The 18,712-nt window shown below is 38.7% G+C and overlaps 3 protein-coding genes and 1 pseudogene across 3 annotated transcripts; 3 read left to right on the top strand and 1 right to left on the bottom strand.

Moving 5' to 3' along the window:
* Positions 1–647: 647 nt before the first annotated feature.
* LOC106450666 lies at positions 648–2,095 on the bottom strand. The gene is made up of 4 exons (XM_048765944.1): positions 1,666–2,095; positions 1,373–1,593; positions 1,190–1,295; positions 648–1,118 (listed from the first exon to the last, which is right to left on the bottom strand). The coding sequence occupies exons 1-4, from the start codon at positions 1,800–1,802 to the stop codon at positions 833–835; spliced, it is 750 nt and encodes a 249-aa protein (XP_048621901.1). The 5' UTR covers positions 1,803–2,095; the 3' UTR covers positions 648–832.
* Positions 2,078–5,945, top strand: LOC106438852 (26S proteasome non-ATPase regulatory subunit 6 homolog; the record flags this gene model as incomplete). Its single annotated transcript, XM_048766823.1, has 15 exons — positions 2,078–2,261; positions 2,361–2,475; positions 2,915–3,005; positions 3,076–3,221; positions 3,305–3,524; positions 3,600–3,708; positions 3,827–4,031; positions 4,467–4,518; positions 4,618–4,813; positions 4,899–4,979; positions 5,078–5,194; positions 5,365–5,415; positions 5,493–5,559; positions 5,669–5,774; positions 5,847–5,945. Coding segments are annotated over 7 exons (915 nt in total), but the record flags the coding sequence as incomplete, so codon positions are not given.
* On the top strand, positions 3,948–6,264 carry LOC106438851 (annotated as a pseudogene).
* Positions 6,265–6,322: 58 nt separating this feature from the next.
* On the top strand, positions 6,323–7,795 carry LOC125591905 (60S ribosomal protein L7a-1-like). Its single transcript, XM_048766824.1, has 4 exons — positions 6,323–6,415; positions 7,298–7,351; positions 7,434–7,583; positions 7,682–7,795. Exons 1-4 carry the CDS (start codon positions 6,323–6,325, stop codon positions 7,793–7,795), a joined length of 411 nt encoding a protein of 136 aa, XP_048622781.1.
* The last annotated feature ends 10,917 nt before the right edge of the window (positions 7,796–18,712 follow it).

The following is an 18,712-nucleotide window of genomic DNA, read 5'->3' on the forward strand; positions in this document are numbered from 1 at the left end:
TAGGATAAATAGGATGGATATTCTTAAGAAATTTTATGCTCTAATCTATTTATGTTATACACTGTAGAAGCTTTTGTTTTTGAAACATTTTGTAATAAAAAAATACAAAATATTTGTAGACATTCAAAATGTTGCATCATTAAACTATATATATAAATATTTTATATAAACATTGATATTATGTATAAATTAAAAAAAAATACTTAAAACAACTTGAATATCCAAAAAATCATTTCACATCGATTCACAACAATATCAATGAGTACAATACTTTAGATGTTCTATGAATTTGCATAACTGTTCCATCAGTTGAATAAATCAGTATGGTTCGATGTATATTAAATCTCATGAGAACTTGACTATTTCATGAAAACTACTTAGTAGTAGACAAATAAACTGTTAGCATTCTTATTTTTACAATGAGAGATGTAACTGAGCAACATTGCATCTCCCACTTAAACGTAGAAACCTATATTAGTGATGTGTTATTTAAGCAAAACAGAGTTAACCCCAAGCATTAAGTCAGACTCCTGCAACACAAGTCCCATTACTTGGTGGGACCTAAAAGAGTAGACAGACTTCTAGTCTACACATTTGACTGATAAGACAAGACAATATTACTATGCATGAACAGAGACAACAACAACGACAAAAATCTCTCTCTTCTTTTTATTTATTTACAGCCACTGCAACACAACTCTGATTCAAGTCTATGGCTATGCATGAATAGTTGCGAAGTCTGTTACAGAAAGTCTATGAAAGTTGCGCAAAATCAAACAAAAGTGTCTCCTCTCATATATTTACTACCTGAGTCACTGCTCTGCAACTGGCCTCACCTCCTTAAAGCAGCTTCAAGCGCCCTCTTCTTAGCCAGAAAGGTTGCAGATGGTTGTGGTGGGTCTACTACCACATGTTCCTTCGGCAGTGGTATCTCATCAGCATACTTCAGCACCTCCATCTTCTCAAGTCCACGAAGATGCAAGAGTTTAATCTTCCTGTCCTTGGCAGTCTCCTTCATGTTGAGTAAAGCACCAGACTTTAATACAGATATCTCGCAATGCCTGAGTGCCTCCCCATGCTTCTTTGCTTGCTCTAGGCAAGATGCCATAGCAAAGTTCCTGCGTAGTGAAGTAAAGTCAATAACAAGAAGAAGCAGATTTCACCAAAGGTAAAGAGAATAGATACATACATTATAGCCTGATGCTTAGTGTAGACTAGGCTACTTAGTAAATCTGCCACACTGTCTACAAAAAAGAGCGCTCCACTGTAGATTTTCAAAGCCAAATCAACCTCACCTGTTCCACAAAACACAAGTCACCGAAGAACTCATCGTCTAAGTATATAGTACAAGATAATAAAAATAACAAAGTACCTTTTTTAAGAGCAGAATCTCCAAGATCGCAGTACACTTTAGCTACTGAATCATAATCAGCCTTGCCTGCCAAGATCTTCATCTGGTTGAATATTATCATACCCTCCTCAATCATGTTCTTTATGCCATCCTTTTGGGTCTCAAGGGACACCTTCTCAACCAAACAAGAAAGCAGCTTCATGCTTACACTGAGAATCGCAACATCTCCCAAGTGGTATTCACTACAAACATCATCATCATCATCATCAGATATATATCTACATTAAAGATATAAACCTAATTGTGTAAGCTACCTCAATTCCCGAGCTATCCTGAGACATACGATTGCTTCGTCGAACTTCTTGAGTCCGAGCAACTCAGAAGCTTTATCAGTGAGGCTTTGAATGAAAACCTCCACGGGCAATGAACTTCCTCCATCTGAAGCAGCCATCGAAGGAAAACGCACCGAGAGAGAGAGACGACGGCGACGATACTAAGGGTGAGAGCGAGAGCGATACTAAGGGTGAGAGCTAGAGCGACTTTTTCTTGAACTTAATGAACGTTAATCAGTTTCTAAATCTAAATTAATGAGCGTTCTTTTCTTTTTATCCTCACATTAATCGGGTTTTTAGTGGTTTAATTCTTTTTTTTTTTGTTTTTTTTTTTCATTTTTAGCTGTTAAAATATCTCTTTTTAATATGGAGATTTTTTTAAAAAAAATGTTAATACTTGGCTGTTTCTTTAAAAAGTTTCTTTCTTTCCCTGAATCGAATTGAGTGTGGAGCAGAAGGAACTCAGCAGCCTCACCTGATTCTAGCCCACAAGCTCTTCCTCCTCACTCACCCCGATGTCCAAGACATCGAGAAAGTCCAGCTCAAGTCTGACGTCTTGGATTCGATCGAATCCGATGGTAAAGTTGCTTCCTTTCTCTAATCTCTGAACACAAGTTTGAAACTTTCTATGTGGGTTTTCGTTTTCTGATGTTGGGTTGCTGTTTTTTTTTAATAAGGTATGGCTCCTTTGTTCGAAACCCTAGCGGCGTCTTCGGTGCTCGAATTGGATCAGAGCTTGTTGGATCCTATGCGGGCTAGTAACGAGGAAGAGCTTAAAAAGCTCGACGAGAAGTAAGCTAAGCTTCCTTCTTCCTCTTGCTTCTATATCTAAGTTTCTGCTTGTTTCCAATTAGACGATTCTGGAGAGTTTTGTTGCGTCTTCAGCTTCTGACTAATAGATGATGGCTTTCCACTGCTGATGCAAAAGATTACAACTTTTTTGCGTATGGATACAAGTCCTATCTCTCGTATTATGATAAGTTGGTGTCTTGAATTGGATGTTATAGAGTTATGTGCAGTTTTAGAATTGGATGGTTGGAGTTAGGTCTTGGATTGGATGTTACCGTGTGTAGGTGATGTACTGATTTTGAGGGACTGTGTTTAAGATTTGATGGAGCTTTTCTATCATAGATAGCATCATGTCTTAGTTTTTTTTTTTTTAATTGGAGCCACTGCCTAATCAATGTTGATGTTCACTTACTTTATTCCTTCGGTTCTCTGCTTTGAATAGGATTGTAGACGCAGAAGAAAATCTGGGAGAAAGTGAAGTCCGGGAAGCTCATCTTGCTAAAGCTCTGTATTTCATCAGGATCAGTGATAAGGTACTTGAGTTATTCATTCCGCACTTCAAAGGACTTCCGTGGCCAATAAAGTTTTGCTTTGTGAGTCTAGTTAAAAGCTCTGGAGCAACTAAAACTCACAGAAGGAAAAACTGTTGCTGTTGGGCAAAAGATGGACCTTGTCTTCTACACACTGCAGCTTGCATTTTTCTACATGGACTTCGATCTGGTATCAAAGAGCATTGACAAAGCCAAAAAGTAAGTGTTGCTTAGGCTCTTTGGCTGTGACTACCCTTAATGTAAAGGGAAAATAAAACCGTTGATCGGTTCTCCCATGACAGGTTGTTTGAAGAGGGTGGTGACTGGGAGAGGAAGAACAGACTAAAGGTCTATGAAGGCTTGTACTGCATGTCCACCAGAAATTTTAAGAAGGCTGCCAGCTTGTTTCTGGATTCTATATCAACCTTCACGACTTATGAGATCTTTCCCTACGAGACCTTCATTTTTTACACCGTCCTGACCAGCATCATAACTCTGGACAGAGTTTCTCTTAAGCAAAAGGTATTTTTATCCATGTCTCAGTTCCTCTGTGAATCTTTTTGGGTAAAATGCTAAATTGCTACTAATTTGGGACAGGTTGTTGATGCACCTGAGATCTTGACCGTTCTTGGGAAGATACCGTTCCTTTCTGAGTTCTTGAACTCCCTGTACGAGTGCCAGTACAAGGCGTTTTTCTCAGCATTTGGTTAGTACAATACAGTGTCCAGATTAGCTTGCTGAACTGTCTTATTTGTGTATGCATTTTGCTTGCTTTTTCTCTGTGTGATTTTAATAGCTCCATTGTTGGTGTATTTTTTTCTCAGCTGGAATGGCAGAGCAGATAAAGTTTGACCGCTTGGACCAAAAAGTTTAGACCTTTGAAGACTTCGCAAGCTCCATTTTCTGAAGGCAAAGATTTGCTGAATTGTGAGATTGAGTTTGAAAATGGAGGGAGAAGAGCTGACGGAGCAGGAGACTGCCTTGTACGATCGCCATATTAGGGTTTGGGGGCGCTAATGCTCAAAGAAGGTAACTTCTTTCTCATTCACTCCAAAACACTGATTCTAGTTTCTCTCAATTTCTCAAAGCTTTGTGTCTTTCAGCCTTTATCCAGTTTTGATTCAGCTCGCTTTGGTTCGAGTGCTAAACTCTTAAAGTCGATTTCTTTTTATGCACTTCGCATTCCGTGTTAGTACAGAGTTTGGATTCTACTCCTAGGCTAGTAAACTGGTAACTTCTGAGTTTCGTTATGTTTGGTCTGAGATGAGACATTATCATAGTGTTGAGTTCATGTTCTAGTAGAGTATTAACTTGATATGTTCTTGGTACTACTACTGATAGATGCAATACTCGTTTCATTCACAATTTGCATTTTGCTGAAGCTTTTATTATTGATACTATACAGTCCATGTATTTACATTGGCACCTCATGATATACTGTGAGGTTGATGTTTTTGCTTGCAGATTGACCAAATTTCATATCTTAGCATCTGGAATAAAGGGGACTGTTGCTGAGGTAGCTGTAACTCTTTCATCTTTTTTCTTAGATGTCATGCTTTACTTAATTGGAAGTGATACATTGTTTTTTTGGCTTTGGTTCCATTTGTGTGTGTAGTATTGCAAAAACACTGTGCTGGCAAGAGTTGGTAGTGTGACGTTAATGGATGATCGGTTAGTGACTGAGGAGGCCTTGAACGCAAACTTCTTGATTCCTCCCGATGAAAATGCTTACAGAGGCAAAACTTTGACTGAGATCTGTTGTGATTCACTCAGGGACTTTAACCCTATGGTCCTTGTCTCTGTAGTGAAAGGTTTTACCTCTCTCGTCAAAACGGGTTTTATAGCTTCAGACTATAATGACTTTGATCATCTGATCATTCTTTCAAAATCTTTCAGGTGATTTGACAACACTTGGCACTGGATTTTTTTGAGAAGTTTGATGTGGTCGTTATTGGCTACGGCTGTCGTGCCACCAAGGTATTGATAAAATCTTCAGTATAGCTCCCAATCCATTTCATGCTTTTGGTTGCTCCATACATTTCTGTATAACGTTGCCTCTCTCTTTTCTTTTGCAGATGTCTGTCAATGAACAATGTCGGAAGTTATCAAAGCGTGTGGCATTCTATACAATAGATTGTAGAGACTCATGTGGTGAGATATTTTTTGATCTTCAAGATTACAAGTACACAAAGGTACTTACATGATTTTGATGTTGCATCTCTTACACGCATTATATACTCTGTTTTGGCGTTCAGCCACATATTACATTCCATTGGAGATTTTTAGACTCCATTAACAGTTCCCTCAATACGCTATTTGATCTTCATTTGTATTGTTTTCCTTGGAAAATTGTTTTCCACAGAAACAGCTTAAAGAGACAGTTGAATGTGAACAACATTTTCCGAGTTTTCAGGTACTTCTAACACTAAGTGTTGCTATGAATAGTGTTTACATGTGAATAAGAAGTAAGAAGTTGGTTCATTGACACAGGAAGCTATATCAGTACCTTGGAAGCTGATTCCTAGGAGAACAGCAAAGCTCTACTTTGCTATGAGAGGTGATTACTAGTTACTACTGCAGCTAACAGTTATTACTACAATTGATATTTGGGATCCTAAGAGAGAGAGATACATACAACATAGTAAACTTTGGTGTTAATATTTCAGTAATAGAAGTGTTTGAGGAGAATGAAGGGCGTAAACATGGAGAATGCTCACTGCTTGATCTTTTGTTAAAGTCTTGGAAACCAAAAAGAAACTCTGTGAGGCTAACGTGAGTGTTTCTTTTCTTTCTGTCTTTATAAATCTCACTCAAAGCTCACTGAGAAACTAAATATTGCAACAGTCTGTGAGCGAGAGCCATATACCGGATACTCTCTTGGAGAGACTTATCAGTGGTACAATCGAATTCCCACCAGCTTGTGCCATTGTAGGAGGAATATTAGCACAGGTTTCTCTCTCTCTCTTTTTGGCATATTTGTATATCTTCTCCCTGGAAACTTGTAATTTTGACAAGAGAGGGGTTTGATGGTATTGCAGGAAGTGATCAAAGCAGTATCAGGGAAAGGAGACCCAGTAAAGAACTTCTTCTACTATGATGCCCAAGATGGGAAAGGTGTGATGGAAGACATCTTCAACTCTTTTACCTGTTAAAACCACCGAGTCCTGAGTTTTCATCTAACACTGATTATCTATGACATTCTATTTACGTTATGAAAAGTTCTAAAATAATTTTACTAAGATTTTGTATTTTTGTAAACCAAGTTCTGTGTTCATTCTACTCTTAATTCATACTGAAGTTTTTCTTATAAAGAAAAAAAAATGGTAAAAAAGAGAGGAAAGTCCTCACGTGCGATTAAGCATCAGATGAGTGATGTTGTGCCACCGTGCAAACAGGCAAAAGCTCATGTGCAGGTTCGGATATCACTGGTGAAAGAAGCTCTTGAGTTTGTGGAAAACTAACCCTCCGAGAAAGCTGATGCTCTCTCCAACACGATAGGGTCATGTGCAGAGGCAGAGGTGATACACATGAGATGAGGAACTCCTTCAAGACTGATAATGAGAGACCAGTACGACTTCATTTTCTTATTTGACTTGCCGGTCTTCGAATGTGATGAGAGTGAGAGATAATAATAAGAAGAGAGGAAGGATTGTGTCTGTTTAGGGGGTGTTATTGGTTGCTTATGTTGAAATCAAGTCCATTAGATTTTGAATTGATCAGATTTTGTAAGCTTGCTACATTTTAAAAGTGAAGACATGCTTTATCTAAATATTTTAAATCCATATCAATGTATTTATAAAACTAATATAATAACATTTTATTTCTGTTACAGAATTAAACTTTATTTTAAAGGGATTCTAATCTTTCATATATATTTTTTTTTTGGTAAAATAAAACTATATAGGTTGAACTTTTTATAGTGACTGGGCTCACCTCAAATGACCACCTCGCCAGAAATCCCCGTAGGGATTTTTTAGCTAATCCAGTACCATTCCGCTGTCCCCGAGTATCGAACTGACGACCTCGGGTAGTCGTGTGTGAGAAACGTTCAGTACTGCCGCTAGGCCACCTGACGTTCTCTAATACTGTATAGGTTGAACTTTTTATAGTGAATGGGCTCATCCCGAAGAGCCATCTCGCCAGAAATTCCCGTAGGGATTTTTTAGCTAACCCAGTACTATCACGCTGTCTCCGAGTATCGAACTGGCGACCCCGTATAGTCGTGTGTGAGAAACGTTAGTACTGCCGCTAGGCCACCTGATGTTCTCCTAATCTTTCATATTGTTGTAATAAAGAGGCTGAAGGTCCCACCTGCACTCAATAAGCTCACTAAGACCCTTGACAAGAACGTACGTCTTCCATCTCTTTCCATTTCCTTGCTCTGTTTTGGTTACCTTGTAGCTAATTTACGCAATATTTGTATAACTGCAGCAACTTCTCTGTGCAAGATTCTCCTCAAGTATAGGCCTGAAGACTGGGCAGCCAAAGAATGTACGTCTTCTCAAGAAGGCTCAGTCTGAAGCCGAGGGAAAGCCTCTTCAGTCCAAGAAGCCAATTGTTTTGAAGTATGATTTTAACCATGTTACATACCTCATTGACCAGATCTGTAACTCCAGAGGAACTAAAGCTTTTCTGCAGGATTCTTGCCTGAAACTCTTTCTGTTTTCTTACGATTGCAGAACAAGGTAGTTGTGATTGCTCATGATGTGGACCCAATTGAGTTGGTTGTCTGGTTGCCAGCATTGTGCAGGAAAATGGAAGTTCCTTACTGCATTATCAAAGGAAAATTATGATTGGGATCGGTAACTATGATTGTTTACTTACTGTTAAAAAGAATCTTGTACTTGATCTTTGTTCTCTCATTCCTTTGTTGATGACTTGTTTGCAGATTGTTCACCAGAAAACAGCAGCTTGCTTGTGTTTGACCACAATAAAGAACGAGGACAAGCTCGAATTAAATTCAGCAAAATTCAATAGGCTATGCGTGTTTGGTTTCTGTAAAATGAATTCTTAGACGGTGTTTCTATCGTTGGATATATGTTAACTTCAACTCGTCACTGTAAACTTTTATATTCTCAATCCTTCAATCTTTGAAATCTCTCTCTCAACTCTATTTTAAGAAAGGTCTTCGTTTATGTACTATCTATGTGCTACTGACCAATAAAACATTTTGCACTTGTAATGGACTACAAAAACTGTGTGTTGCCAATTCGTAGTCTACATTAGCTTCTTACAATGTTGATTGGTCCTTTAATAATGTGTAAAGAATCCATGATATTGAAGAAAATAGCAAAGCTTGGACCACCCTGTTTCTTCTTCTCTTTTCATGTTACATAGTAGTCATGTTCGTTTGATAAACGCTGAGATCAGCCGCAGCGGCGAACAACAAAGCTACAACGAAAACAAATTTAATGGTGCTGAAACTAAAAGCAATCGCTGCTGGACTATCGGAGTTAAGAAAATGGAGATGTAACTGCCGCAGAAATTTTCCGCGTCAGATTTGTTGGCTTCAACTTACCGCAGCGACTGAATAAACAATTCGGTGTTGACTAACCTGTGTTGTATTCGCGGAGTTTATAGTGCAATTTCGAGTCGCCACCGCTTGCGGCCGCGTTTTGTAAACGAACAGGGTTAGTGTTTAGTTAACTAAAACTCAGCGTGTGAGAGTAATCATTTATGATTATGGAACGAGCGGTTTTGGAGTGGCCTGAAACAAATACATACCATCCCACTTTCCTTGTCTTGCTCAGTTACATCTGTCTATATGTAAAGAAGAAGAAGCTAGTGAGTTTTATTTCACCGACTATTTCTTTTGCTCCACATCTTATCATACTTATCTTCTGTGACTTGTAATCAAATTTCATCTGGTTTATCTGACCGCTACTAGGCAAAAACATTACTCCATGCATCAACAACCTATCAAATTAGTAGAATTTCACTCAAAAAAAGATTCACATCCTCTCTTCACAGAGGAACTTCAACAAAAAAGAAAACAAGTCTCACATTACTTCACTACTAAGTCTACATACTGAGTGTTATCTCTAAATAGAAAACTCAAAGTAGGGAACTGAGACATCCAAAAATACCTTTTGCTTAAGACAAACTCTATCGAGAGTTATGATGCTCGTCAGCACAGTGTAACAAATGAAGGTCTCGTAGGCTATCGTTATCTCCTTCAAGTATCCTTTCATCTGTCGTCCCTGGTTCTATCGTTATACATTGGTTTTCCGGTACAAGATTGTTCTTTTTCTCTGAATGACTAGAAGACTTATACATTATCATAGGAAGTGGCCCAAACCAAGTTTAACTTTCATTATTTAGGAGAATAGATTCCTCACAAGGAAGATCGTATCTATTTTCAGATTTCTACTAGGTGATCTAAGAGTTTTAGTAACCATTTGACCTACTTATTGATTCTTGCTGGTCAGATGAGCCAGCTCCAAGAGTCGTGAATGAAACTCCCAAGAAAAGCTGAAAGAGATTGGCCGTGTTGAAAAAAGGCTGAAACATTTTTTTTTTAAGCTGAAGCATTCATGATAAGATAAAAAGGGTTAGTTTTGTTACTTTTATACTCGTGAAATCCATAATACTTGGGGGGAAATGGCTCGCCTGCCCCTCCATGTAATTCGCAAATCTCCTATGGGTCTACATAATCCCATATGCCCCTGATTCATTAAAGGAGCGCGAAATGACGAATTTACCCTTTATTTTTTTTTAAAAAAATCGAGAATTTTATAGAATTAAATAGTCTTCTTCTGCTTTTAGTTTCGAGTTCAAGTCTACTGGTGTCGCAAGAGGTTTACAGTCTTTCATGCCTGCCCTATTGATGATGTCAGTTGTGTACGCCTGTTGACTGAGAAAGATCCCATCATGAATGAACTCTGCTTTAACACCAAGGAAGAAGTGCAGTTTTCCTGAATCGGACATGGGAAACTCAGTCTGAAGGTCTGTCACAATTTTGTTGAGGAAGTGATCGTCTGATCCGTCAGGATAATGTCATCAACGTAGAGTAGAAAGTACACTCGCTTTGAACCTTTGTTGTAGATGAACAGAGATGCGTCGCTCCTGCTACACTTGAAACCCATGTTAGTAACAAAAGAGGCGAAGCGAGAGTTCCAAGCTCAAGGAGCCTGTTTCAAACCATAGATGGCCTTGTTGAGTTTGCAAACATAGTCTGGATGAGTCTTGTTTGTGTATCCAGGTGGCTGATGCATATATATAGTTTCATCAAGTAGGCCATGGAGAAAAGCGTTTTTGACATCAAGCTGATGTATTGGCCATCCATTTGCAAGACTGACATCAAGAACCGTGCGTATTGTGACTGGTTTCACAACGGGAGCAAACGTTTCATTGTAGTCGACACCTTCTTCTTGAGACTTTCCATTAGCAACAAGCCTCACTTTGTGTTTAAAAGGTTTGCCATCTGCATCAAACTTGTGCTTATACAGCCACATCGAATTGACAATGTTAGTGTTCATTGGCCTTGGAACAAGATCCCAAGTCTTTGTCTCAATAAAAGCATCAATGGCATCATCCATTGCCGGTGTCCAGTTCGGATCCTTCAAAGCAGTTTTATGGCTAGTGGGAATTGGCGAAACAGTTGAAAGAAGAGAAAACTTCTTCTTTGGCTTTGTGATACCCGCTTTACCTCTTGTTTGCATTGACTGAAAAGCCGGTGGAGCTGCCTGAGGTTGTTGAATAAGCGGTTGAGAAGGCGCTGGCGCTTGAACAGAAGCAACCGGCACTTGAGAAGTTGTGTTTTGGTTGTTTTGAAGAATGGCTTTGAAGATAGGGGATGGCTCATCTCCATGTTGCAGAAAGTGATAAGTTGAAGGAGAAGTAGCTTTTTCTGCAGCAGAGAACACACTTTCATCAAAGTAGACATGACGTGATGTTATGATCCTGTTTGTCTTAAGATCAAGACAACGGTATCCCCTTTGTTGAGAAGGATAACCAAGAAACAGGCAAGGAGTTGAGCTAGGAGACAATTTAGGAAGGTTGGAGTGGTTTAGATTTGGAAAACAAAGGCACCCAAAAACTCTTAAGTGATCGTACCTCGGTTTCTGTTTGAAAAGAGCAGAGAAAGGGACTTTATTTTGAATAGCCATTGACGGTAAGATGTTAAGAATATGCACCACAGCGTGAAGAGCTTCAACCCAATAACCGGATGCGAGGTGAGCTTGGAAAAGAAGGCACCAGATTGAGTTGTTTATAGTTCTGAGCAAACGTTCTGACTTTCCATTTTGTTGAGATGTATGAGAGCAAGAAAAACGAAATTGCATCCCATTTGAGTGAGAGAAAGTCTGAAAGTTGGAGTTTTGATATTCGCCTCCATTGTCACACTGCAATGCTTTAATGCGAGTTTTAAACTGAGTTTCAACATATTTAAAAAACTGCAGAAACTTAGAAAACACTTCACTTTTTCTTCTCAAAAGAAATACCCATAAGAAATGAGAAAAATCATTCAAGAAAATAACATAATATTTGAAACCACTGATACTTGTAAGAGGAGAAGTCCAAATATCAGAGTGAATGATATCAAAAGGTTTGGTAGTGAAAGAATCTGATTTTTGAAATGGAAGTTTTATTTGTTTGCCAAGTTGACAAACCTCACAAGAAGAAGAGAGGTTGTCATTAGTAGAAGCAATTTGATATAAAGCACGTAAAGAAAAGAGAGACTTATTATTCAAGTGAGCTAGTCTCGTATGCCAAACATTGGGCGTGAAAGAAAGAAAAGCAGTAGATGAGTTGGATGGTTGATGCAGATTTGTAGGAATGGAATAGAGGTCCCCAGAGCTGTTACTGCAGAGAAGAACCGTCTGAGAAAGAAGATCCTTCACAGAAAACCCAAAAGGATCAAACTCAACAGAACAAAAGTTATCTCTAGTGATTTTTCTAACAGAGATCAGGTTCTTTACAATTTGAGGTTTGATAAGCACTTATTCAGAGATAAGGGGAGAGTGAATGAAGGTAAAGAGGTGTTACCAGAGGAGATTACAGGAATCCGAGAACCGTTGCCAACAGTTACACAATGATTGATATTTTTATTCAGATTAGACTCAAGAATACCTTCACTTGCGGCCATATGGCTTGTTGCACCTGAATCCATATACCACTCGCCTGCGGATGGATCAGTTAACGTCATGGTATTGAAGGCGTGTGCTAAATCAGTTGTAAGCTGAGGTTGAACTATAGCCATATTAGCCTGATGAGCGACTGAGGGACATGGTCCTAACAGGCCGCGCTGGAACTGGTTCGGCGGCATAGCCCATGGTTGAAGTTGTTGCTGCTGCCATTGAAAGAATTGTTGTGGCCAGAACGCATTAGGACCCCAAGACTGATTGTTGTAGCGGTTGTTGTTGCTGCCATGACCCATGTTTCCTCTGTTATTACGCATGTTTCCTCTGTTGTTGTTGTTGTATGCCGGATTGTTGGAGCGTTGAGCAGAGTTGTTGACTGGCTTGTCCTCTGTGACCGTGAGAACAGTAGAGGAAGAGGCTGTGTCAGATGGAGACGTTGTTGTTTTTGTCGGTTTGGTGATGCGCTTTTCCTCCATCTCAAGCATAGACTGCGTTGGTCAAATGTAGGGAATGGCTCCCAATGTTTGATGACATTTAGAATGTTATCAAACTTTTCGTTAAGTCCATTTAAGAGATACATGACAAGAGTTCGGCCAGTTACAGGAGCATCAACGTTAGCAAGAAGATCTGAGATAGATTTCAGCTTCTGACAATAAGTCTGAACGGTCGTATCTCCAATCTCAGTGGTACATAACTCATTGTCGAGTTGAATCGCCCTTGCTTCTTTGTTGTTGCGAAATTGATTCTCAATGCGGATCCAGACATCCCTTGCCGTGCCACCTGGTTTGAACGAGCTTCGGAATAGCTTCTTAGCCAATGTACCGTAGATCCAGAGCTTGACAAGTCCATCACGTTTGTTCCAAGCCGCATCATTGTCACCATCAGGGAGCGACGTACCATCGATATGGCCCGACACATCAAACGTGAGACAGTGCATGTGGAAGAGTTCATGCCACACATCATAGTTATGATCTTCCAAATCAAGGATGATTGGAATGTGAGTTTTGATGTTTGTGACACCAAAAGCTCTATCGAGATGAGTTTGAGGAACAACCATCAAGAAGAAAAAATAAAAGAGATTGCGATAAAGAGGAAAAGAGAAAGATAGAGAAGAGAGATACCATGAAAGTTTGGTTAATCTCCTTGAGGAGAGTGGTTCTATTCACACGGCATAAATAGCCAAGGTTGTTACACAAGTATCGTAACTACAAGATTTCACAAAGATTGCATCTTATCTATTTACAGAATATTCTATATTCTAACACCTCCTTGACAGAGCGTGCCTTTTCTTTCCTTGCAGGTTTCTCAATCATCATCATCAAAGCAGCAACCTTTTCAACCCTATCTTCTTTCTGGATCCAGATCCCTTCAGGTATGGACTCCATATCCTGTGTCTCGCCAGTAAGTGCTTCAGAGAACAACAACAAGCGACTTTGGAGGCGAAAGGGAGCATGACTCCTTACCGAGTTGATTACACTAAGAGACACTTTTTGACTTTCTATTACACCTAGAGACACTTCTTACATGTGACACACTTTGTTGTGGGCCAGCAACAGATTATGGACAATTTTGTCCTTAATGGAAAGGATAGTTGTGGATGGGTGATTTGTGGACGAGTGATGTGTGGTTGGGTGATTTGTGGACGGGTGATGTTTGGATGAGTGATGAGTAATGTGTGGATATGTGATGTTAATGTGTTTATAGTAGATAAGTGGACAAACTCTCTGTTTTGATTCCATAAAACTATACAACAATACGTGGACATAGACTCATGTTACTAAAATTATACCATAAAACGTGGACACAGACTCTGTTATCTCCAATACAAACACTTGGCTTCTTCAGCTCAATTGATAAATTATATGCATTTAAACTTCAATCAAGATGAGAAAGAGATGATATTGTGAGTATGAGCGGAGAGAAAAATCGAAGAAGCGTTTACCTTTTGTCGGAGAGTAATAGATCTTGTAATGTTGATTAGAATTGAATTTAGATCCCGAGATGATGAATGTAATCGAATGAATATTGTTCATGTCCATAACTAGTTTATAATTCTGTTAAGATGCTCATGTCCACGACTAATTTATAATTCTGTTATCCACGCTTTCGTGTCCACGTCCACATTTTGTTTACACATTAATATATATAATATATATATGAACATAGATCTTAAAAGATAGAAAATTTTATATATAGTTTATTATGACAATTATTTTTGTTTAATATATTTTAGAACTTGAGATAAAAGTAAATAAATACATAAAATAGAATAAAAAAAATAATAAAATGAAATAAGAAGAGGAGAGAGATTCTCTTTAGTTTATGGTCATAAGAATATTTTTGACAAAAAAAAGTGTGTCTCAAATGATAAGTGTCTTGTAATGTAATTTGAATGTGAAAAAGTGTCTTTAGATGTAAAAAATTCTTAATTTAGAGTCCTATTTGAATTGGGTCACTATCTATCCCCCAAAGCTACACTGACCCTATTTATTCCCCCCCCCCCCCCACCCCCCAAACTATCAAGCTTTTCATAAACCCACCCAATCATATACTTTCTCTTTAAATCTCCTCCCCCCCCAAAATTTTTTAATACCCCCTCTCTAATCAATCTCGAAATCGCAATTAGATAAATTAAAAACGCGTCCAATTAAAAAAACCACACCCGACCCAACATATAAAAAAACCCGACCTGACTTAAAAAAACAGATTGGCATCTAATTGAAATTAGCCTCTGCTTCACGACAATTACGAAGAAGATGACAGAAAAAGAGAGAGAGAGAGAGAGAGAAACGAGAGAAGAGAATGCTGAGGAGAGAGAGACAGTGAGGAACAAGGAAGATGCGGAGGAGAGAGAGACAGTGAGGAATGTTGAAGGGGCTGTTGTTTTTAGGTATGGAGAATTTTTAAGCTTGTTTAACTTAGATTTCGTGATTGTTTATGTCTGGATTTGAGTTTGAATTTTTTTTTTACAGAGATGAAAGAGGTGAAAACGAAAGTGCTGACACCATGGTTGAAACAAAGAAGAAAGACTTAGAAGGAGGTTATGAGACAGAGTACGAGGAAGATATGCAATCTGGAAAATGAGATAAGATGGATGAAGCTGAGGATAATCTTGGTCGATTTGAGTATGAGATTGAGGAATCAGTAGCTGATTTTGAGGATGAGATGCCAACTGAGAGAAAAGAGATTCTAGAAAGTTCGGATGACTCCTCTCAGGATGAGATTGATGTTCGTAAGAAGAGAGTGAAAAGAAGAACAGGAAAAACAAACACTGTATTCCTTAAAACTTTAAGCATAAACATGCAAAACCAAGCATAATTTTCGATCATAACAAGTCAAACTCATGTTCTGAACTTAACATCACAAATCCACATAAAGAACATGACCATTTTCGATACTAAATACATAACATATGAGTCTTTCATAAGTCTAAAACACATAAGAGAATGTGATCATTTCAGTTAGCAGACCCCTTTCTACCATATCCTATCATCGCTTTCAATCATCTCTTCATTCATCTTAGTTCTCATAGCTTCTTCTTCCATCTTCTCAAGCCTTGTTTCTTGAAACTCAAAGTGCTTCATCACACTCTGTCGCAGATCATGAACATCATTCACAAGTTCATCATGTTCTGCATCCACCTTTCCTATCTCATCTATCACAGCCTCACCTCCCATTGTTCTCTGTCGCCAAGAAGATGAGGCTGAGCTGCTCATGATCAATGGAGAAGTTCTTCGTCACTCTTTCGGATTGTTTTTCTCTCTCTCTCTCCTCTGTACGTGGTCACTCTTCTCTTTGTCTCTCTCTCTCTCCTCTGTTCTTAGTCGCCGTCCTCTCTCTGTTTCTCGTCGTCGTCGTCTCTGTCTCTGGTTCTCGTTGTCGTCGTCTCTGTTTCTTGTCGTCGTCTCTTTCTCTCTCTCTCTCTCTGTTCTTCGTTGTCCGTCTGTGTCGTGAGTGAAGAACACAGAAACTCTAATTTTAATTTTATTCCCAATTTGTTATAAAAAAACTAGAATTTTATTGCATCGAAGAAATTTAAATAAGGGCAAAATTTTATATCCGTAGGAGAAGATAACACTGATAACAAGAGAGGATGTGTTATTAGAAGGAGAAGGAATGGTGTGTTTACAATGGATCGAAACGATCGTTTATATAGAAGAGAAATTCACTGTGCAAATAGTGCAGCGGACCCCACATCTTTTATATTTTTCAACGTTTGCAGCTAATCTTTCATAACACTCCCCCTTGGGGACCGGTGTCACTATCCACTCTCGCTTAACGTCTTTGCTGCCTCGTTAAAAACCTTTCTAGGAAAACCCAATGGGAAAAACCATAGTAAGGTAAAAAGAGTACAACTACGTAAGCTCCCCCTCGAATGAGCAGTCACAGATCCTTCTGATGACGCATTCCAATGTTATGGACATGTTTTCTGAACACCGAAGTCGGAAGTGATTTTGTGAAGAGATCAGCTGCATTGTCGCATGATTGGACATATCTTACTTCAATCTCTTTCTTCTTCACGAGCTCTTGAGTGTATGAGAAGAACTTCGGATGAATATGCTTCATTCTATCACTTTTGATATGTCTGTCCTTTGTTTGAGCAACACATGCTGCATTATCTTCATATAGAATAGTTGGCTCTATATTTTCGTCAATTCCACTGCTTGAACAGATGTGTCGGCTTATTGATCTTAGCCATACACATTCTCTACTTGCTTCATGGAGTGCAATGATATCAGCATGATTTGAAGCAGTAGCCACGAGCGTTTGTTTCTGAGAACGTCAAGATATAGCAGTGCCTCCGATCGTGAAAACGTATCCTGTTTGCGATCGGGCTTTGTGTGGATCTGAAAGATATCCTGCATCTGCAAAACCAACCATTTGACCTTTTGAACTTTTAGGATAAAACAAGCCTAAATCAATGGTCCCTTGGAGGTAACGAAAAACATGCTTAATCCCATTCCAATGTCTTCGAGTTGGAGATGAGCTGAATCTTGCCAAAAGATTCACAGCAAATGATATATCAGGCCGTGTACAATTTGCAAGGTACATCAGCGCTCCAATTGCACTTAGATATGGTACTTCCGGACCAAGTATCTCTTCTTTCTCCTCAGGTGGTCGAAATAGATCACTTTCAATATTAAGTGACCTAACGACCATCGGGGTGCTAAGAGGAGTTGATTTATCCATGTTAAATCGTTTCAACACTCTTTTAGTGTATTTGGATTGATGCACAAATATACCATTTTGTGAATGTTCTATTTGTAGGCCAAGACAATACTGTGTCTGTCCAAGATCTTTCATCTCAAATTCTCCTTTGAGATAGTCTGATGCCTTTTGTATTTCCTTTTGAGTTCCGATAATGTTAAGATCATCAACATATACCGCGATTATTACAAATCCGGATATCGTTTTCTTGATGAAAACACATGGGCATATAGGATCATTCACGTATCCTTCTTTTATTAAATGATCACTGAGACGATTATACCACATACGTCCAGATTGCTTTAACCCATATAATGATCTTTGCAATTTTATTGCACATAACTCTTTAGGTTTGGAACTTAATGCTTCTGGCATTTTAAATCCATCAGGAACTTTCATGTAGATATTAGTATCTAATGATCCATATAGATAGGCTGTAACAACATCCATGAGACGCATCTCTAGATTTTTATCAGCTGCTAGACTCATCAGGAATCAAAACGTAATGGCATCCATAACTGGAGAATACGTTTCTTCATAATCGATTCCAGGTCTTTGAGGAAAACCTTGAGCCACTAGACGGGCTTTGTATCTCGTAACCTCATTTTTCTCATTTCGTTTTCGAACGAAAACCCATTTGTATCCAACTGGTCTCACATCTGCAGGTGTGAGCACAATAGATCCAAATACTTCTCGTTTATTAAGCGAATCAAGTTCAGCTTGTATTGCATTTTTCCATTGTTCCCAATCATGTCTCTTTTGACATTCATCGATTTCTTCATTTATTTCACTTGACACAATATATGAGAAAGCATCATCAAGATCATTTTGTTCATTTCTATTCCATATCCTTTTATTATGGATGTAGTTGATAGAAATTTCATGATTACTTTCCGACTCATGATGCTCAACTTTCTCAGTATCCTCATTATTTGTTTCTTCCAAAATACTTTCTGCTATTTTGGATGTGTCATTTACCTTGACATCTTTTTGTTTTCTAGGATTTTTATTCTTAGAACCAGTAGGTCTGCCACGCTGCAGGCGTGTTTTAGACTCTCGTGTATCGTCCGTTTTTCCTTGCTCATTTGATATTTTGATACAAGCAGGAGCATTCACGGCTGGTATATGAGATTTAGTTACCGTCTTGGTATCCGCAAATGCATCAGGTAGCTGATTAGCTATACTCTGTAAATGCATGATTCGTCGAACTTCTAGTTCAGACTCTTTAGTAGGAGGATCAAGATATAGTAATGAAGGTACACTCCATTTGATATCATTTTCTACATTTTTGTTTTCTCTCCCTAGAACTGGGAATACTTTCTCATCAAAATGACAATCGGCAAAATGAGCCGTAAAGACGTCACCAGTCTATGGTTCCAGATATCGTATAATTGATGGAGAATCACAACCAACATATATTCC

Source organism: Brassica napus, chromosome C8 (assembly GCF_020379485.1).
Source record: "Brassica napus cultivar Da-Ae chromosome C8, Da-Ae, whole genome shotgun sequence".
In the NCBI taxonomy this organism is placed as follows: Eukaryota; Viridiplantae; Streptophyta; class Magnoliopsida; order Brassicales; family Brassicaceae; genus Brassica; species Brassica napus.